At 38.3% G+C, this 21,904-nt stretch overlaps 2 protein-coding genes and 1 non-coding gene across 4 annotated transcripts; 1 reads left to right on the top strand and 2 right to left on the bottom strand.

The window, feature by feature from the left end:
• Positions 1-3,026: 3,026 nt before the first annotated feature.
• On the bottom strand, positions 3,027-6,063 carry LOC116286947 (uncharacterized). The gene is made up of 4 exons (XM_031693543.1): positions 5,145-6,063; positions 4,493-4,762; positions 3,826-4,034; positions 3,027-3,545 (listed from the first exon to the last, which is right to left on the bottom strand). Exons 1-4 carry the CDS (start codon positions 5,955-5,957, stop codon positions 3,125-3,127), a joined length of 1,713 nt encoding a protein of 570 aa, XP_031549403.1. The 5' UTR covers positions 5,958-6,063; the 3' UTR covers positions 3,027-3,124.
• Positions 6,064-6,150: 87 nt separating this feature from the next.
• Positions 6,151-21,405, top strand: LOC116286968 (NADPH oxidase 2). Of its 2 annotated transcripts, XM_031693565.1 has the most exons (20): positions 6,151-6,354; positions 6,547-6,642; positions 7,973-8,083; positions 8,381-8,468; positions 9,460-9,587; positions 10,220-10,247; positions 10,707-10,779; positions 11,707-11,787; positions 12,550-12,679; positions 13,456-13,548; positions 14,918-14,989; positions 15,584-15,646; positions 16,021-16,075; positions 16,198-16,261; positions 16,523-16,559; positions 17,468-17,550; positions 17,888-18,008; positions 18,892-18,960; positions 19,728-19,855; positions 20,544-21,405. In XM_031693565.1, the coding sequence occupies exons 1-20, from the start codon at positions 6,310-6,312 to the stop codon at positions 20,665-20,667; spliced, it is 1,689 nt and encodes a 562-aa protein (XP_031549425.1). In that variant the 5' UTR covers positions 6,151-6,309; the 3' UTR covers positions 20,668-21,405. The 2 variants fall into 2 exon arrangements, with proteins under 2 accessions (XP_031549425.1, XP_031549427.1); XM_031693567.1 differs by lacking the exon at positions 11,707-11,787.
• Positions 13,948-14,022, bottom strand: Trnac-aca (transfer RNA cysteine (anticodon ACA)). Its single transcript has one exon. It is a non-coding gene; the product is annotated as a tRNA-Cys (tRNA).
• Positions 21,406-21,904: the final 499 nt, after the last annotated feature.

Consider the following 21,904-nt stretch of genomic DNA (forward strand, 5'->3'; position numbering starts at 1 on the left):
CACATATACCACGAAACCACCTTCTCGTTTGATCTAAGAAGTCAGGGCACGAATAACTCACAGAGCGAATTTTAAATTGGTTCACATTTGGAATACTGGGTTTTACAATTTCAATGATTTTATGCGAGAAAAATGCCAAAGTACTGATTGCTAAAATATATATAGACAATTGACTCAGGAGGTTCATCAACAATGATTTTATAAATGCTCAAAATGAAAACAAATGATTTACAAAATATCTTGTTGAGAAAAAGCGAGAAAACCAGGGTTCATAGACAATTTTCCCGGGATGACGTCACATGGCGAGGTAATACTCAAAGGAATTCATTTTCTCCAAAGCATTTTTATTGATGTGTATGTAGGCGAAACTAGATAAAATTCAAAAGGCTAGAGTTTTGTATTTACCCCACACTTGGCATGCCATCTGGTTAAAGGAAGGAAGAAAGGAAAATACCTCGAAAAAAAAAAAAAAAAAAAACATCGGAAGGATGGAAAAGATATGACAAGGAAATTTATGTAGGAGTTGTAAAATGATGGCGTAGGCTGATACTTAAGGTTAACTGGTAAGAACGAACTTGTTTAATTATTGTATTTTGCCTCCTTGGTGTCGTCACCCTTGGAGGGAGGGAGGGAGGGAGGGAGAGAGGGAGGAAGGAAGGAAGGAAGGAAGGAAGAAAGAAAAATAAGGTAAATAATAATAAAGTAAAAAAAGGCAATAAGGTCGCAGACGTGGAGTGTCGGTAAAGTTGTCTTACACGTGTATATCATAGTGAGCAGCGGATATTATACACCCCTTGCACTGAGTTCCTCGAGGAATTGTTCTGGGGGACCAAACAATTGATTTTTTTTGTATGAGAAAAGACGGGGTATTGTTCGGGAATCAAAGAATCTTATTCTCAAGACAACGACACGTGATGTGAAATTGAGAAACATTACGCCTAAGTAAAAAGAACCGTTCGATACCTTAATTCAGACTTAGGGAGGCTGGAAAGAGTTTTTTTCCTTCATATATACTCACAATTATGAACTAAAAAAATTAATATGGCTATAACATGACAGAAAGTAAACCAGGAAAGCCAAAGACTATAAACCAAAGATCACAATGAACATGAAAAAAATGATGTGAGACGTTGCCATGACAACATCAGAACCCTTGTTATTCCATCGGAAATGTTCTTTTAAAAAATCGTAACTCAGGAACCAAATGGTGAAATTTTTAAAAAACCGGGATTTATAAACTTTGTATCGTAATCTTCGTTTTGACGAAAAAAGAAAAAAATGTATGTACGAGGGAATTCGTAAAAATCAATAAAATTTGCTTGGAATAGTTCCCTGTTACAGATTTAAGAAAATTTTCCTGAAACCATCAACCAAATCCATATGCAAAATTTGAAGAAATTTCACCACAGAGTTTTCGATTTTTTTTTAGTTTGATTTTGAATAATAAAACTTTTTTTGAAGACAAAATTTTCCTTTTGCAATTCTACGTCGAGAAAAATCGTTTTGAGCCTCCTTGATTGCGAGGCTTTAGTCTTATGGTACTTTCACATATGGTACGAACACGTGCATCACCAAATACATTTATTGCCAAGAATAACATAATGTATTCGATGTTTCAACCTTTCATCAACAATATGAACATTTTGGTACATATATATGCTATAGTCAGTTCACTATTCAACAATGTTATAATCAATTCTACATTACTGTATCTACTGATCCTTTTAAGATTTAATGCAATTATTAGGGACACTATTAGGTCACTGGCTTTATAGCGTCACCCATTACATACCAGACTCCCTTGCACAGTTTCTTTCCAAACTTTACTTTAAAATAAGCGACAGATTTGTTGACGAACAATCAAGATAAGCTTAAAAAACCACGAAGTTTTACCAAGTGAAATTGTATTTTTTTACAAGGTCAGCTCATCCTATCTTGATATATTAATTAAAGTAACTTTATATCTATATTTCATATTATTTCTCTTTGAGAGTTGAATTTTAAGATGTTTGAAAGAGTTGAAAGTGTGTCTTCATTTGCCAGCTTGCTTCAGTGAAAATGTCGAAGTCACGAAAAACTATCAATGTTGAATGAAACTTTTCAAAGACCGTCATATATTCATGCCTATTCCTCGAGTTTTTGATTATTCATAATAAAAGACACGAAAACAGACAGAAGACCGCAGCAGTATTTTCCACTATAATTTGTTGGTGAATCTTAATGAAGTTTTCATAACGACAGTTCTCTTTTTGAGCTTGTTCTCTAGTCTTATTTCTATGCATGTCATCTCTGCTTTGCATTAATTTTTTTTCAAAAGAAAGCTTCAACGGTTCAGTAAAAGAATGTTGAAAAAATTATTTAAACTATAGCTAAAGCCATTCAATAATAAATTAAAAACCTGAGCAACACATATCAAACTTACATGACTTGTAGCACGTACAGGAAGACCTTCCAATGAGTTCTCGAGGTCTTTCAATTTTTTTCCTTTATCTGCCTCTTTTGCATTCCGATGCCTCGCCATATAATAAAAGACTCATTAACCTCGTTGGCTTGGTCCATACCTTTGGATATGGCTTCTTTTCTTTTTCAAATTTTCATATATTTTTTGCTTTTCTAGGTGTTGCTCATAAGAATGAGCCTGCGATGAAGTATTAAGCGGACTCCCACAAAAAGCCGGAAGACTGTGGTCTCGACTTCCTTGTGATATTCTTTATTGAAGCCTCAAAAGACTTTGAAACAATAGCAAGGGCGGATCCAGGGGGGGGGGGGAGGGGGGCAAAGGGGGGCTGAAGCCCCCCCTTCAGCAGAAAAAACCATGCTTTTTTATATTGTTTTCCGTTGTGTTGACGGAAGAAACTCAATTCGTTCCCCCCCCCCCCCCCCCCAATTTTTTTCTGGATCCGCCCTTGAATAGTCAACAGTCTGGTCTCGAGATTAGTCATTCTCATGAAGAAATACAAATAAAGAAAATTCGCGAAAAAATTTTTTTGGTAGGGGTAGTAAAATGACGCGATCATGTAAACGGCTTATTTTGAACATTTTATTCCGGAGAGGCTCGAGATCGTGCTAAGATTTTAATACCTCAAACGTGGTCTATTCAACCTCTAAAAATCACACAAGGAAGTTATATCTGTTGAAAGGGAACAGCCAGCCTTCGATACTGTAACAACATCCTTCTTTCTCCCCCGCGTGGGTCCTTAGAGACAATTGTCGTAACTGTCCCTTCCTTTCCTTGTCGACCAACACGCCCAGCTAGATGAAGATATTCCTCGGTATTCTTTGGAACTTCCATAAGGTAAACATGCTCAAGGTCTTTAAAGTCCAACCCTCTGACGGTTTCTTCCGTCCCAACGACCAGCTGAATTTTTCCCGAGTGAAAATCAGCTAGGAAGTGTTCGTGGTTCAGAGGGTTTTGGCTGGCAATTTTCCTGTAGAGTGCAGCAGCTTTAAAACCCATGTATCGAAGCTCCCAGACAAAGTCATCGACGGAAAGATTACGGTGGATGAAAACTAGGGCTGACTTCTGTTTGGAGTTTTGGAAGGTCCTATTGATTGAAGAAATGATTAATAAGTTAGAACAAATAAGAAATATCAATGTTTTTTAATTCAGATGCTCTGGTATAGACATGTAGGATAATTACAGAACACACAAACAGCTGGAAGCTATGCAAAAACAAACAAACAAACAAGCAAGCAAGCAAGCAGGCAGAGGGCGGGAAGGTGGGCGGGAAGGCAGGAAGCAAGCAAACAAACAAACCAGAAAAAAATAATCAAGTTTTTTTTCAAGGAATTAAATCTACTACAACAATAGATCTATAAAGTTACCTGACTAAAACATGTGCCTTGGATGGATCTGTCTCTTCATTAAAATATGTATATCTGTGTCTAATGCATGATGGGATACTTCTCAACTTTCCTTCATAAGAGGGGGACTGGACCACAGTCACATGATCACCCCAGCCCATGTCAACAAGGTCTTCTAGAAGAGAAATGTTGACAGTAGCAGATGCACCAATGAACTGCTTCTTAGGGACCTAGAGAGAATTACAAAATTACTGTAGTTATAAATCTTGCTTTCTGATTGACCTGGGTGTGTGCTTTATAGATCAATGAATCCTGTCTGCAACTAATCAATTTTCATGTCTAACCATTAGTTTTTCTTGCATTTACCAATCCCTGTATACACTCAATTGAAGAATCGTTGTCGGGTTCAGAAACATAGAACATAAAAACTGAGATCGAAATGGCACATGGGAAATGACATAATTATATTATAATTTATTCATTTGCGCCATCCATGCAGTCAGTTTAGAATGCCAAACGCGTATTAAAAACAGTGGATGATGCCATGGGTCGCCGGTCACAGCATGCATCTAATTAACGTACTTCCCATGTGCCATTTTGGTCTCAGCTTCTATGTTCCTGTTTCTGAACCCGACAACGATTTTTCAATTGAGTGTACTTACTTAAGGGTGGAGCTTAAATGCCCTACCTTGGAAATTTGGGCTATTTTTTCAACCAACAGCCTTCCTGATCTTGGGTGTGCTACTCTGTTAGTAATCATCTTTTGTGAAGCTCTTTTGTGCAACGGCAGAAGGATCTTGTCAACTTCATCAACAACAATTCTCTTAGTTTTCAGAAAAAGAGATTCATTTGCCTCGACAATCTCCAGGAGTCTTTTGGGTGTGCCAATGACAATGCGTGGTGGGTTGGTCATATCTTGTAGTCTCTTCTCTTGAGAAGACAAATCTACACCACTAACCTAAGCATGCAAAAAAATGTTATTATTATTGTAAGTAATTGTGATGTTATATTAGGCAAAATGTTCTTTGCAAAAAAAATTTTTTTTTGAAAATTATTGCCAAGCTGATGCCACCACTGCAAGAAGCAACATGGATATGAGGGAGAAGTTGAAACAGCCATGGATATTCTGAGAATCGAAATGGGACCTCTAGCTCCAAAGACCACACTCTAACCATCTGAGCTATGCCTGCTCCATTCTGGCCATTTTTTTTCAGAATATGATTTTTCCATGGTCCTCTGCTTACCCACAATACAAAGACCAAGAGGAAAAACTTTCAATTGTTTATTTTCTCTATTTATATTATTTGTATATACCATTTTGTAGAACATAATTAACTTACAAAAGATGCCACAATTGATTTATCCCCAAGAAGTCTGTGTGCCTTGTATAACATCTGACTTGCTAACTCCCTTGTGGGAACAACAATGACAGTTCCATAACTTTTTCCAGGATCTTGTAACGTAGGTAAGAGAAAAACAAGTGTTTTCCCTGAACCAGTTTCCGACTTGATTAAGATACTCTTGTTGCTGTAGATCAAAGGCAAAGCTCTTTCTTGAATAAGTACTGGACTTGTGATTCCCTCTTTTTGTAACTTTTTTATTAATTTTGGATGAACACCAATATCTTCAAAAGAAATATCACCCATTACAATATCCAAATCTCCTGACATTTTTTCATTCTCTTCCATTTTTTCAAAACTTGGCTTTTTTTCAAATTGCCTTCCCAAATTCAACTTGCTTGCAACTTCACTAAAGCTTGGAACTCTAAAACCGAAATCATTGTCCTCTATAACCTGGAAAGCTTCTTCTTTGATTAGTACACTCTGCCTTGGAACAGTCTTCATATTAAGGTCCTTGCTTTGTGTTTTTGCTGCTCTTTTTCCCATCATTGTTCCTCGAAGCTGACTCTTATACTTATTCTCTGTTGACTTCCAAAGTTTCAGGAATTCTACATCAGGGACTTTAGCTTTGGCGGCCTTTTTCGTTCCTTCTATGCCTTTATCAATCCCTGTTTCTTTTGTCCTAACTTTTCTAGGTGAAGTTAACCTTCTTTGATGAAAATAACGAGCATTAAAAATAAAACAAGACCTGAGAAGCAATGAATTCCGAGCCAATTGAACACGGCTTCGGCAACAAACCTTTCTCAACATCATATTTCCCCCTTTAAGTTGCTTTTATGAATAACCAAGAGGCCTAAGAATATTCAAAAAATAACAAGCAAAATTTTAAGATTAAAAAAAATCGACATTCTTGAGCTCAAACTCGTGGTGCCTGCAGTTTTCAACAGGCGTTCCTCCAATACGACAATAATGCCCCCAAAGGAGGGAGGGAAGGGGGTTCTTTGACTCAATCCAGAACGACTCAAATGTCAACTCCATTAATTTTAATAATATTGAGCTAGAACTTCCACAAAATTGCAAAAAATTGAAGCTCTAAGTCCGAGAACAGCTCTAGTAGAATAGGACTACACTTAACTTGAAGGATTTACGGGATTATAAAATAGATATGTTTGGTTTCAAAGTGAATGAGCTTGGTCGATACATTGTCGTGGTAAGTCTTAAAACTTCGCTACTTGCTCTGAATTTGTCTTATGAAATTTTGTTGAAAACATACCTGGACTCTTTTTAGTTTGAGACTGTCACCAAGGAAAATCGTTATTTAGCTCTCTCTATATATATAATTACAGTATTGCGTTCATTAATCGCGATAAACTTTTATTTTATATGGTGTTTATTATGACAGCTAGTGTGGATGTTGATCAATATTATCCTCTTTGTCATGACATATATTGACTATGGATCGACGAAAAAATTCACCTATCTTAGGGCGGTGATTAAGGTTAGTAATTTATATCTATTTATTTCTATCTAAAAGCGAAAATATTACACATATTTCATCCACAGGAATTAAATTCCACAGGAAGCCCAATTTTCAAACACTCTTTTCATTGTCTATTACATGCACATTATTTTCATTTTTTGTTTAGATATGTGGAGGGTGCTGGTCAAAGAACAGAGCAGGCTCTTTCTGAAGTCAGGGCATGACTAAACCAAACAACCTCTGGGCTGAACTAAGTCAGGGCATGACAAACTCACAGATCAAACCCTGAAACAACCTCTGGGCTGATCTAAGTCAGGGCATGATTAACTCACAGATAGAACCCTGAAACAACCTCTGGGCTGATCTAAGTCAGGGCACGGTTAACTCACAGATTGAACCCTGAAACAACCTCTGGGCTGATCTAAGTCAGGGCATGGCTAACTCACAGATCAAACCCTGAAACAACCTCTGGGCTGATCTAAGTCAGGGCATGGCTAACTCACAGATCAAACCCTGAAACAACCTCTGGGCTGATCTAAGTCAGGGCAGGGCTAACTCACAGATTGAACCCTGAAACAACCTCTGGGCTGATCTAAGTCAGGGCATGGCTAACTCACAGATCAAACCCTGAAACAACCTCTGGGCTGATGCAAGGCAGGGCATGGCTAACTCACAGATCGAACCCTGAAACAACCCCTGGGCTGATCTAAGTCAGGGCATGGCTAACTCACAGATTGAACCCTGAAACAACCTCTGGGCTGATCTAAGTCAGGGCATGGCCAACTCACAGATCAAACCCTGAAACAACTTCTGGGCTGATGCAAGTCAGGGCATGGCTAACTCACAGATCGAACCCTGAAACAACCTCTGGGCTGATCTAAGTCAGGGCATGGCTAACTCACAGATTGAACCCTGAAACAGCCTCTGGGCTGATCTAAGTCAGGGCATGGCTAACTCACAGATTGAACCCTGAAACAACCTCTGGGCTGTTCTAAGTCAGGGCACGGCTAACTCACAGATCAAATCCTGAAACAACCTCTGGGCTGATCTAAGTCAGGGCATGGCTAACTCACAGATCAAACCCTGAAACAACCTCTGGGCTGTTCTAAGTCAGGGCATGGCTAACTCACAGATTAAACTCTAAAACAGCTTCTGGGCTGATCTAAGTCAGGGCCAGGTTAACTTACAGATTGAACTCTACTCTCATGCATGTGTTGGCAAGTCCAGTAATCAAACCCAAGACAAATGCACTTGTTACTATGACTACAGAGTGCACACTAACCTACCACTATTAACAGGCTAGCCAATTAATAGTTCTTTTTTTGTTATTCAACATATTTTGATTTAGAAAGGGCTGCCTATTGCAAGAGGTGCAGCGATGGTACTGAACTTCAACTGCATGTTGATTCTGCTAACGATGTGTCGGAATATTATATCACTGATTAGAAGCCATTGTAATGTAAGTAGCAAGTGTAGTTATCTTTGAATGATTAATTTTGATAATTTGACTATTTTCATGGAGTAGATGGATAATCTTTCTTATTATGTGATCAATAGTACCTCAATAAGGGGTACCTCAGAGGTCTTTCTTGGGGTTCCTTATAGTTCTGACATATAAATAACACACGGGAATAAATGTATGCATAAACAAACGAACGGATGGACAGACAGATGGACGGATGGACGGACGGACAAATAAATGAAAAGAAATTCTTTTTCATCATTCTTTTCACCTTCTTTTCCTTTGTTTCATTAGTATGCCGTAATGAGACCTGTCATTCGCGTTCTGGACAAATGTGTTACATTCCATAAGTACATTGCTTATACAATATGCTTAATGACAAGTAAGTCAAATAATCCAACAAAAGTAAAGAATGCTGTTTGTAATTAATAAGGCTCTTGCATGGGTATATGATTATGATGATCATGTACTACTCTTACAAGAATCCCTTACATACTTTCACTTGTTGAGTTAACTAGCAGCAATTCGCTAGAACCCTGGCAGCAGGTTGGAGTGCAGCTTTTAAAAAATAAAAAAATTTTGCCCTCATAATCATAAGCAATTATTTGATGAGGTTGAGCATAATATCGAAAATTATCAAGACTGAGTCTGTGTTATCTGCCAAAGCCAAAGGCTGAGGCAGATAACACAGCCAAGGTCTTGATATTTACGATATTATGCGATACCGAATTCAATAATTGCTTTATTATACATTTTGTATACTGGAAAAACATTAACATGAACATTAAATCATAGAGACAAGAATTATGAACTTCATGATGTCGCGTGAAAAACGCAAAATTTTTAATTTAGAAATTTTTAAAGAATTCTTCATAAAATATATGAAAATAAGTTAAGGATTCCTTAAATAATTGTTTTTGTACATATTTCTGGAAATAAATACACACAATGAATAAAAACAAAGCTACCACAGCGTGACCTTGAATGAACTTGACATGATAAATGTACTATCTGTAGGAAAACCTACAGATAATACATTTATCACATCGAGTTCACATGATATCAGGGATTGGTTGAGGTCTCTCGACCAATCAGATTTGAGATACTTAGTAAAATGTATAATAATGTCAATTATCAAATAAATATTGAATTTAGTGATAGATAAATACATACATAAATATTTTATGCAAAATTGCAAAATTTTCTATGTCTCAAAATTAGTTTGCCACAAAAATGTTATGTAATGTAAGGTAATGAGGCTGAGTTTGGACAAATTCCTAAATTTAGGTGTGATTCCATGGAGTATTATTTATCCTTTTACGAGTAATATCTGACTTTATGATCTACTTGTAACTATTCTTTTCTTGTTTCAGTTGTCCATGTTGGTGCGCACTGTTTTAATTTTGAAAACCTTGCCAATAGCTGGGAAACTGAAGAAAAGATTAATCACAAGCTGAGTCAGAGTAACGAGATGGTTAATCCTATCAGGGAGAAAAACGCTGTAAGTAATCATTTTTTTAATAAATAGTAAACGGGCTACTGTCCCGCGTATCGATGATTAAGAATGGGGAAGGATGATGATTCATTTTGATTCACCCTCCCCCCCTTTAAAATTGTACTCTCCCTCTCTAGTCTCATTCTCCTCTCCCTCTCCTCTCCCTCTCCTCTCCCTCTCCTCTCCCTCTCCTCTCCCATCTTCAAAGTGCCGCTACCCAGGCTATAGAGCGTTTTCACTCACGTGAGAAGGCAGCCATATTGCTGTACCAAACAATTGAAACTTTCTGCACAGTTATTGTATAAAAATAGAGCTCAATTACCAGAGGATAGAAAATGTATTGTTTTGGTACACCAACATGGCTGCTGTGACGTCACGTGAAAACACGCTATTGAAAACGTTGAAAGTCATTCACACCGGCACGGCTGCTTTACTTATGCGCAGCATTATTTCCTCTAGTATCTGCGTTTTTTGAAATCTTTTTAGTGTAGACGGGCGAAAACGCTTTAAAAAAACGCTAGCGTGGACGTAAAGGTTTCTGTGCTTGTTCGTTGAGACGAAAACGGAGCGTTTCGAAAACGCATTAGTGTATATAGACGTAGCGTTAGCTTAACTATCCATTGTATTTCCATCCCCAGGACCCTGTAACTGAGTTGTTTAAATCCAGTAAGTAACAATAAGATTTTTTTTAACTTGTACCCGAACACACAAGCCGAGTCGACCGCGTTCCCCAAAATGAACCATGGGTCAACTATTTCCGGTTTCATATATTTATTCCGGATTCCAGGTTCAGGGTCACGGTTTCCTGGGGTGCCTACCATTTATACCAATCCTTCCAGTTGGACATTCATTCGCTGGTGATAAGAAAAGAGCGGGAAAACTTTGACTTCCTACTTCCACGCGTCTACCCGAAGAACTGAAAAAAGCGGGAAAAATGGATTACCTCAATCAGAATACCGAGTTTCCGAAACTTTGATGGAAAACAAATGCATACCATTTCCGGTTTTTCCTGGAAAATGGTAAGCACCCCAGGTCTTAGGCAAACTCACACTGCTAAGAAACACAGGGCTCCCAATCCCTTGATTACGGATCATGAATAGTGACCAATGATATGTTTTTCTTTAGTCCCCGGTCTGACTGGTGCTGTTATAACACTCTGCCTAATTGTAATGGTGTCATCTTCGACGGAATTGATCAGGTATAAAATAAACGACTTTATTATATAATTACCAATGAAATATCTATTTTTCTCTATTTCGAAAAATTGATATCTTCACACGTGAAAATAACATGTTATTTCACGTGTGAAAATAACACCATTGCGATGGCTATTCAAAAATACACGGAAAGAATTGCCTGAAAAAGCCAAAACATACTTTCATTGATAATTATATAATAAACAGAATATTACATGGGCGCTTGGAGATACGAAATTTATCTTCTCGTGTTGAAAATCTCTAACTCGTTCGCTGCGCTCACTAGTGAGAGATCTTTTCAACACTCGAAGATAAATTTCGTATCTCCGCGCGCCCATGTAATATCCTCTATTTATTCGTACTTATTTTCGCGTGTTTTAGGGAAGTTACGTTTTTTATTCACTGGGGTGGGAATAGGGGGAAGGCAGGGCGATTCGGGGTAAACTTAAAAAAAATGGTCATCGCCCTCCCACTCCTCCTCTTTCACTCAGTAAGAAATTCAGGACCCGCCTATTTAGGTTACCCCAACAAGGAAACAGCTTTCGTTAAAAGTAAAAAGGTTTGACCCTCCACAAAAGTTGAAATTTTTACTGATAACCCTCACCTCTGAAGCCACACCCCTCCCCTCCTCTTCCCCCAAATGAGAGACATAACATCCCTAATAGACCATGAGAATGAGAGGTGTAATTGTTTTTATCAAATAAATAATAATAAATAGATACAAATGATTTCAGACCACGTGTCATTCACTAGAGTATCATTTCTTTGTTCAACGGTTGCACATGAGAAGACACATGAATATGGATACAACTCAAACAAAGAATCTTATTCTCAAGAGAATGAGACGTGGTCTGAATTGGGAAACATTACGCCTAAGGTAAAAGGTCTTTATTAGTTTTAGAAAAATTATTTTTTAAATTGATTGACAGACGGTCTTATTTTGAAGTCTTTTGGTACTTTCATCACCTCTTTATTCTGTTCTTCATTGGTCTTCTAGTCCATGGAATAGGGTATGTTAGGTTAGATAACATTTATTCCGTAAGGCGCGATTTCCCGGAGCAATTTTCTCTGCTATTTGTCTCGCAACATTGTCGCGACACGAATTGCAAGAGTGTCTACACGGTGCAACGGAGATGCAATCGTTGCCAAATATAGAAACGAATTCTACTTTTGACAACAATTTCTGCAATTTGTCTCGCAACAATGCGATGTAGGTTACACGCTGCAATGCTGCATGCAACTTGTGTCGCAACGCCGTTGCGAGACAAGTTGCAAAGAAAATTGCTCCGTGTATCCACGCCTTTACTAATTGCTAAATTGTCGGGCACAGAATAAACCAATCAGAGTGTACAAGTGTGTGTGAAAGTGGCCCAAATAACAGAACAGGATTATGGTGCTATTTAACAAACGATTAAAGAAATAGAAAACGCGCGCGTGTGCTGTGTTAAGTCATAAAGCACGCGGGGATTGGCAGAACACGAGAGAAGTGTTAGGAGAAGCACGGCGTGTTCTGCTAACTCCAAAGTGCTTTATAACTCCACACAGCACAGCAAGCAAGGTTTTTTATTTCTTTTTTAAAATACAAATTACAATAACCGTTGTTTTAGATAGAAATGACGCAACTGAGAGTGCGCGCGCGTGCTGTGTGTTCTCATAAAGCACACGCTCCCAACCAATCAAAATGCGCGATTTCTAACAGCTATTTTCTTAATTAGCATTCATTGTTAATCGCACCAAGATGGTGATCTGACATTTTTTGTTGTCCTATATAGCCGCGTCCTTCGCTTTCAAACCAATGTAAAAGAACACGACCCTGAATACTGCTTGGATCATCTTGATTACTGGGGCAAGAAGGATACCAATTGCTCTGAACTACCTACTTTTGATTCTTACGGAGCTTCGGTAAGTCTTGGTTGAAAACGGTTTTTTTGACGCGCGCAAACGTGCTTCACCCATTTCTCTTTCATTGTACATTAGTTTAGTCAACCAACACAACCACAGGGACCCCAGTTTCGTTTTTATTACGGAGGACATTATCATGACCTCAAATAAAAAATAATAATAATAATTTTTATTTTCACCTTCCACTTTTATCTTAATTGGGCTTCCTGTGAAACAACTAAAGATTAAGAGGAAAATTTTTTCAATAACGAGCAATAATGGCAAAAAGCGCCAAAAACTAGACCTTCGTATGAGTTTTGATCCCAATCAGCTTCGTTTTGGGTTAACACACAAAACCTTTTTTAATTTTAAACAGTTAGAAACTGATGTAGTATGATAAAATGACTGTTTGAAGCGGTATTGTCAATTGTACAAAGATGTTTTGTTGCATTTGTGTCAGAATGTAGCTTTGTCAGGCGTTTTTATAGAAAATGTATGGGAAATAAGCAAATGAAGGCCTAAACCTCATTTGCGATTCCAATTTTTGCTTTGGGTTAACACTTTGATTCCACTTTCATCGGTCATCTCCACTTCCAAACAAGTTAAACTTTCTGAATAACAAGATTTTAGCCTTGTACAACAGCCTTTCTTCGAGAAAATAGTTTTTGGCGCTCACTGCTTGAATACGAAAAGAATTCTCTCTTAATCTCCAGTCTCTAATCCCTTGCTCGAAATGAAAATGGCTAATCAGAGCGTGATCGCTATAATTTTTTCACGATTGTTTATGTACTTTCTAGACGTGGAAGTTTATTCTTGTCCCTCTCATTTTATACTTTCTTGAACGATGTCTGCGGTTCTACAGATCGTTACAAGGTGTTCAAGTTGTAAAGGTAAAGCCCAAACAATGACGAGGAAGTAATCTAGAGTAGTAAATAATAGAACATTTTCACGTGACGCCACAGCGGCCATGTTGGGGTACCAAAACAATACATTTTCTACCCTCGGGGAATTGAACTCTATTTTTATGCAAAAACTGTGCAGAAAGTTTCTATTGTTTGGTACACCAATATGGCTGCCTTCTCACGTGAGTGAAAACGCTCTATATTTCTTTAATTCTGTTTTACGATATTGCGAGTGCGCATTTTTGGCGACACTTTAATTTCGTGAACTTGGCAGAAAGTCATATTCTAAGTCGAGTAATTTCATGATTTTATTGGATAAAGCATCCATAATTATACGTGAAGATTCCGGGCGAAAGCCCTTGGAATTAAATTCGGAAAAATTAATTTCCGACCTCGCTGGGAATCGAACCCACGACCTTCGGAATTGTACTACCGATGCTCTACCAGCTGAGCTAGAGGTCTTTTTTCCCTGCTTTTGGTTATGAAATCTTCTCCCCACCCCCTCCCCCCAAATAAGAGTCAATAATCAGAGCCACTTAATTCTCAAGTCATTATATTTTAGCGACACTATAATTTCGCGAATTTTCAGCTTCAGTCTATTGAACAAGCTTCAGCTCATTTTCGTTGGTGCCAAAACAGCGCGCAATAAAAAAAAAAAAAATGTTTGAAGAAACATAATTCCGTCTTTATTAACTATCCAAGCCAAAATAATACCTAGAATTAAGCTTGGCAGAAGCGCTACCATCAAACAAACCAACACATGACTACGCCATCTTGGATATATACTCAATAGACCCGTTTCGAATTCCAAATTACCGCTGTGTTATTTGATTACAGACTCATTTGCACAGGTTTAGCCTCGTATCAGTGTTTAAATATTCACAAATACCAACGGTAAAGTAAAGAATGCACAAGTTCAACAATACGAACACTTTGAAACTCGACGGACCTTGACTGGAACACGTGAATATTCTGCACAAACTTGAGGCTAACCCTGTGCAAATGAGTCTGTAATCAAGAAACACAGCGGTAATTTGGAATTCGAAACGGGTCTGTTTGGGAGAACTTGTGACGTCAGGGTTTAAAAAAAATCGTTTTTGAAAGTATTCGTTTACGCCGTCCTCATGAGAAAATGTAAACGGCGTTTTCAAAAGTATCTACTTTGGAGAGGTATGCGTTTCATCGGTTACGTGTGGAAGGAAGTTAAACGCATCAAAAAGTACGTACGCGTTTACGAATGAAAACGTATACGTGTGGACGGGGTCTTAAAAACGCGCAATTTATGCTGTTTGCTGTTAACGATGTGATGTGGTTGATGATTTTAATCTAATAGGCATCCTATTTCTCACCATATTAGGTTATCAAACATCCCTCCAACGTTGTAGAAATTCACATGAAAAAATCAGGGTTTTCTTGTGAAGCTGGTCAGGTTTGTAACTTTGTTGTTTATATATTTGCTGCAAACGTTATATCATAATCGGTAAAGAATTCAAGTAGCCTGTGTGCATTGACACAGTAATTGATGGTTTTCAACCATTCCCAAGAGAATAAAATAACAAAAGACACGGCGGCCATGTTGGAGGATATAACAAAAGAATTCATTGACAATTCTTTTGTTACGTTCCTCCAACATGGCCGCCGTGAAAACCATCAATAGTATAACGCGGGTAATTACCATTTAAAACAATCCATCCAGTTGGAAATTCCTTATAGTAAAAAAAGAGCGGGAAACTTTGACTTCCAATAAATGGTACACGCGTCTACCGGACAAACAAAAAGAGCGGGAAAATTAGAATACCTACTCAATTGAAAGACTGGAACTTTTCGATCAGAATGACACATACCAATTGTTTTCCAACCGAAATTTCCGGTTTTTCCATGTAAATCAATCAAAGCATCCCAAATCCTTGACAATATGTGATGTTGACTATATAACTGTTACTTTTTTCCGGATTTTAAGACCTTATTAATTATGCAGTGAAGTTGTTGTTGATGAAGATTGAAATTCTCTTTTTATCATCAGTATATTTGCATTCAGTGTTCCAAGATATCACAACTGGAGTGGCATCCATTCACACTCACTTCTGTAAGTACCGCTTTGTACGAGTGCCAAAGATTGACTGTGTTTTACCAGAAGAAATTTAGTGTCCGTGAAAATTCACTGCCTTGCCCTGACTTAGATTAGCCCAGAGATACGTGTTTTTTCAAGGCTCGTTAAAAAATCGTAGACTCAAATATTCTCATTCCAAAGGTTTCAGTATGAGGTTACGTGCTAAATGCTCAGTCATTCGTGACAGGCGGTAAGAATTAATTTAATTTAGCACGTAGCCTCATACTGAAACCTTTGTGCGTGACAATCGAAACATATCTCGGAAGTGGGCTATTGGGGAGACCTGTCGTACTGCGTTTCCTGTGTGTTACGTTGTTCTAACTCTGTTTCTTTACTATCCTATTTATCAGGCACCAGAGGAAGATTACTTCAGTGTTCACGTCCGCGTTGTTGGAGACTGGACTTGTACGTACTGCATGTGAAGTCACAGCCAGCATATTGATTGACTTTAACCAAATCTTTTAAATCAAGTAATGAAGTGGTAAAGATTCTGCATTGCTGAAATTTTTCGTGCTTTTATTTTACAGCTGCACTTAGCAGGGAGCTTGGAGCAGATGGAGATCAGTTACGAAACGTGAGCGAACTGCCAAGGTATTCAATAGATCAATTCTATGAAAAATATATATAGTTCCGCGTGTTTGTCTTTCTTTTTTGGGTAAAGGCAATCTATCCTAATTCACCTTTTGACGCTATTATCTTGTGGTGAGCTGTTATTATCAATTGACGTCATTACTGTGACAAAGCTGGACGCCCCATAATGCCTTGCGATCCAAGATGGCCGCCGTGTCGTCGAAGTAGACACTTATAAAAACAATACGAAAACGTTTAACTAAAACAATGTGAATAATTTAGGATGGCTGTAGATGGTCCTTATGGAACTGCAAGCACTGTAAGTAGTTAGTAATTAAATTTGCCTTTAAAATCTTTATAACGATCTAAGGCCTAGGGCAAACGTCGAACTTTCCATGCACCGAACTTGATTACATCAAAGAATGCCGCCTCATTATCACCTGATATCCATTGTTTTTATTGAGTTCGGTGCATGGAAAGTTCAGCGTTTGCCCTAGGCCTTAGTCTTTGAACGACTCATTCGCAGATCGAAATGGAATTTAGCGTGATCGGTTTCGAGGAGGGAGGAAAACGTGCGAACTTGGAGGAAAACCCTTGAATCAATAAAGAGATCTAACAAACTCAACTCCGACTTGTGACCTTCTCAGCACTGACGTAAATGTTTTCCCATTTCAGACCACGTGTCATTCCCTAGAGAATCATTTCCCTAGAGAAGACACATGAATATGGATACAACTCAAACAAAGAATATTATTCTCAAGGGAATGACACGTGGTTTGAAATGGGAAAACATTACGCTCGAGCGCTCCAGAGCCGAGGAGGTCTATCGAACCCGAGGCCCCAAAGACGATCTTGATCTGATTCTCTAGTTTGCCATTGGCTAACAAATTACCTGTGGCCATTCTGTTCCATGATCAAATTAGAATTTAGAAGTTTATTTTTTTGGAGGGGAGGAAAACCGTAGTCTCCCTCGCAGCCGTTTTTAGTCTCGCTGCATTCCCCTACGTGGACCATAGACCGTAGGGGAATGGAGCGAGACTAAAAGCGGCTGCGAGGGAGACTAGAAAAACCGCCGAACCCAGAGAAGAAACCTCGAAGCACAGGAGAGGACAAACAACCAACTCTACTAATTTATGGTAGCGGGTCCAGGGATTGAATCCCATTAACACTGTGGTGAGAGGCGGCGTTATACCAGCATTATATATTGATATTTCTGATGTTCAACAGGATGTGTTCAAATACAATGTAGTGATGTGCATTGGTGCTGGTATCGGGGTTACACCATTTGCTTCTATACTCAAGTCTATCTGGTAAGTACGTCTATCACTTCTTTACATTGTTACACCATTTGCTTCTTCACGTAAGTCTATCTGGTAAGTACGTCTATCACTTCTTTACATTGTTACACCATTTGCTTCTATACTCAAGTCTATCTGGTAAGTACGTCTATCACTTCTTTACATTGTTACACCATTTGCTTCTATACTCAAGTCTATCTGGTAAGTCCAGCACTTCATTACGTTGTTCCATTGCGCTAACTCTCTACTCTAGGGAATGACACATAGTCTGAAATGGAAATAAATCTTTTTACGTCCAAGCTAGAGTTCTATTGTTATTTTCTTTAATATATATCTATTTCTTTTCAAGGTATCGACACCAGTCCTCGCCTGACAACTTGTGTGTCCAGAAGGTCTATTTCTACTGGATCTGTAGAGAGAGTTTTGCTTTTGAATGGTTTTCTGATCTACTCAAGCTTCTGGAAATACAGGTGAATGGGGTTAGAATCTGCATGTAGTACCCGAGAACTTTCTATGAGTTAAATGACAAACAAGGTGCATTCTGGTCTAGCTTGGGTTTAATCATCATAATATAAAACATGATGAACAGAAGATGTTTGTACTCAAGCTAAACCAGAATGTATTTGCTATCTAAGTAAAAGCTAAACAAGGTGCATTCTGGTCTAGCTTGGGTTTAATCATCATAATATAAAACATGATGAACAGAAGATGTTTGTACTCAAGCTAAACCAGAATGTATTTGCTATCTAAGTAAAAACTAAACAAGGTGCATTCTGGTCTAGCTTGGGTTTAATCATAATATAAAGCATGATGAACGGAACATGTTTATACCCAAGCTAAACCACAATGTATTTGCTATTTAAGTAAAAGCTAAGCATGGCGCATTCTGGTCTAACTTGGCACAAACATCTTTTATTCGTTGGTCCGGTCTTACAAGATGATGCCTTTACCCAAGCTAGACCAGAATGCATTGCATAAATCTTATTTAAACCCAAACAAAGTGCATTCTGGTCTAGCTTGAGTACAGACATCACCATATAATGCATGTCGAATAAAAGATGTTTGTACCCTATCTAGACCAGAATGTATTACTTAAAATTCAAACTAAGTGCATTCCGGTCTAGCTTGGGTACAGACATTACCATATAATGCATGTCGAACAAAAATGTTTGTATCCTAGCTAGACCAGAATGTATTGCATAAAAGCCAAACAAAGTGCATTCTGGTCTAGTTAGGGTACAGACATCACCAAGTAATGCATGTCGAACAAAATATTTTTGTACCCTAGCTAGACCAGAATGCATTGCATGCATCTCAGGAAACTCTAATGTCTCTTGTATATTTGATATCAAGATGGCTGAATCAAATCATAGTGACTTCATACAGATCAACATTTTTCTAACAAAGTGGGATACAAAAATGGTAAGTATTGGAGCTTATTTGAACACAAGTTAAGTATTCTGCGACTGCATTTGTGTTTTCTCTGTTTATTCACACTTACGTCTTTCGTTCGTTCGTCTGTTTGTCGTTCTTACACGTACGTCGTTTGTTCGTCCGTTTAACAGGCGTGCGTCTTACGTTGTTCGTTCGTCCGTCGTTTTTCCGTCCGTCAGTCCTTCGTGAGGACACATACGTCGGTCTTTCGGATCGTTCGTAACGGTCCGTCGTTCATACACTTACCTCGTTCGTTCGTCCATCTGTCCTTCGTGTGCATTTACACTTCGTTCCGTCGTTTTGTTCCTCCGTCAGTCCTTCGTGAAGACACATACGTCCAGTTTTTCGTTCGTCAGTCCGTCGTTCGTCAGTCCGTCTTTCGTCAGTCCGTCTTTCGTCAGTCCGTCTTTCGTCAGTCCGTCTTTCGTCAGTCCGTCTTTCGTCAGTCCGTCTTTCGTCAGTCCGTCTTTCGTCAGTCCGTCTTTCGTCAGTCCGTCTTTCGTCAGTCCGTCTTTCGTCAGTCCGTCGTTCGTCAGTCCGTCTTTCGTCAGTCCGTCTTTCGTCAGTCCGTCGTTCGTCAGCCCGTCTTTCGTCAGTCCGTCGTTCGTACATTTACTTCGTTCATTCGTCCGTCTGTCCTTCGTGCGCATTTACACTTCGTTCGTTCGTCCGTCGTACGTACGTTATTGATTCGTTAGTTCAATCTTTAGTTTCCAATTTCAAACCATGCTAAGTATTGTTTTCTCTTGTTGCAGGCCAAACGCCTCGTGCTCGAAGAACCAACAGCAGAACGGGACCCTATCACGGGACTGTTTTCGAGAACCGAATATGGAAGACCTGGTTGGAAGGACATCTTCAAGAGTGTAGCTGTTGCTCATAATAAGTAAGAGTTCATAAATATCTAGTCTACCTACACTGAGATTCACCTACCAACCTAGCTCTATCCTCTTATCCCTTCCTAACTATATGCTTCTCTAATATATAGAGGATATATTACACGGTGGCGCGAAGATATGAAGCTTATCTTTGAGTGGTGAAAATATTTCACCAGTGAGCGCAGCGATTGTTTCCTTGCCCACCTTGTTCTCGTTGTTTTCTTTTGTCTTGTTCTCAGTATATAAACACTCCTTTCTGCCACCTCTTTCTCTTTTACTCCGACGAAGGACTAACGTCCGAAACGTCAGTATAAGTTTTTTCATCTTTTCACGGTGTACAATTTACCCTTTTATCATTACTGTTTCATTAGAAACATCAACGCAGCTCACTCTAGTTTTTAGCTAGTTATCTCCTCTATTTTTCAACACGAGAAGATAACTTCATATCTTCAAGCCAACGTGTAATTTTGTTTGTATTATATAAACACATTCACACACAAAAACTTGTTGAAAACATTGGAAAAGACGTCATCGATATCTTCACTAGTGAGGATATGGAAAATATGTCACTGAGGTCCCGGATGTAATTCAGTCGTATAAGAAAAAAAATATGAGTGGCCACTTCTTGGTAAAACACTGATGTCTATATAATAGAGGAAGATATTATCTGCTTATGTTTGTCTGTTTTCTTTCCAGCACTAATATCGGTGTGTTTTTCTGTGGACCGTCGGGTCTGTCACATGACCTCCATAAGATGTGCAACCAATCAAACGACGAGACAAAAGGCGTGAAATTCTTTTACAATAAGGAGAATTTCTGAAGCACACGTTTGAAGGATAGGTAAAGACGTGTTGGGCTTTCAAGTTCTGTGCTCTCATAAAAATACGTATGTAATAGGCCATTTGCATGATGACGTCATTTTACTAGCACTACCACAATGCTTTGCGAATTTCGTTATTTTTTTGTTTGTATTTCCTCATGAGAATAGTAAGACAATAATTAACTGAACAAAAGAAAGTGTGCAAGGGAGTCTGGTAGTGGTAATAAATGACGCTATAATGCACTGAGTGACCCATTAACTTACGCATAGTAACAAAATGGCCTTCCGTAACAATAAAATGGCTTCCCATCCTTTTTTCTTGCATTCAAACGCAACATTTAATAACCACATGGCTTTTTGTAACACTATAAATTGGCTTTCAAGGCTCTGCTTTCATGAAAGCACGTGAACAACGCACGTCTAACACTGTAACGCTGAAATGGCTTCCCAGTGTTTTTCCTGGCATTCAAACGCAACATATCAGCAGCGACATGGCTTTCTGTGACACTGAAGCGGGTTTCCTACTCAAATGAAAATTGCGAAAACTATAAATTACAAAATAATATTAAGGAAATATTTTCAAGATAATCCATCAACGAGTATAGATATATTCTTGTAAATAAAGAATAAAAGAATAATACAAAAATTAAATTTACGCTAGATATTTTAAGTCAAACATGCGTTTTTTTATAGAAATATTCCAAAAATAATAATAAATAAATGTTTTATTAAATGCAATGTCTGTCTATTAGTTGAATGGAGGGAAGAAACGGGGAAAGAGATGGGCCACAGGGAGCCCAATATAGATTATTGTGAGATGTGAAAATAAAATCAGAAAAAAAACTTTTCTTACTATTCTTTATTTGAGACCACAATAGTGTGTACTGGGGGGGGGGGGGGGGGGGGGGTCTTAAAACGGACTAAATTCAAAAAATAACCACACAGAGCGAAAGAAGTGCTATTTCTCAAAGATCGAGTCAAATTTCGAGGCTTTATTTCACGTTTCAATGATTTTATTGCAATTTTTGATGAATCCCCATACATTTCCTTATAGCAGGACACCACAGAAACCAAGCTTGGGCTACCTGTGCACTGTCCTCGTCAATTATTAACATTTGGGATTCCTGTGGTTTTTTGGCGAATTAAATCTCTGGCCTTGGAATAAATATTCGCGTTTTACTAAAACACTCCTAATTTTTCACCAGTTCATACACAAATGTATCAAATTATTCAAAGA

Source organism: Actinia tenebrosa, unplaced genomic scaffold (assembly GCF_029948245.1).
Source record: "Actinia tenebrosa isolate PJP-AT-01 unplaced genomic scaffold, QUT_ActTen_1.0 PGA_scaffold5__44_contigs__length_20552954, whole genome shotgun sequence".
Taxonomy (NCBI): Eukaryota; Metazoa; Cnidaria; class Anthozoa; order Actiniaria; family Actiniidae; genus Actinia; species Actinia tenebrosa.

Excerpts from the sequence above, each read along its gene's own strand:
- LOC116286947 (XM_031693543.1), bottom strand. The coding sequence starts at position 5,957 with ATGATGTTGAGAAAGGTTTGTTGCCGAAGCCGTGTTCAATTGGCTCGG. Across the intron at positions 4,035-4,492 it reads AAATAGCCCAAATTTCCAAG|GTCCCTAAGAAGCAGTTCAT; the intron begins GTAGGGCATTTA and ends AATTCTCTCTAG. Across the intron at positions 3,546-3,825 it reads AAGGCACATGTTTTAGTCAG|GACCTTCCAAAACTCCAAAC; the intron begins GTAACTTTATAG and ends TTCAATCAATAG.
- LOC116286968 (XM_031693565.1), top strand. The coding sequence starts at position 6,310 with ATGTTTGGTTTCAAAGTGAATGAGCTTGGTCGATACATTGTCGTG. Across the intron at positions 13,549-14,917 it reads AAGGTGTTCAAGTTGTAAAG|GTTATCAAACATCCCTCCAA; the intron begins GTAAAGCCCAAA and ends TCACCATATTAG. Across the intron at positions 18,961-19,727 it reads CAAAGTGGGATACAAAAATG|GCCAAACGCCTCGTGCTCGA; the intron begins GTAAGTATTGGA and ends CTCTTGTTGCAG.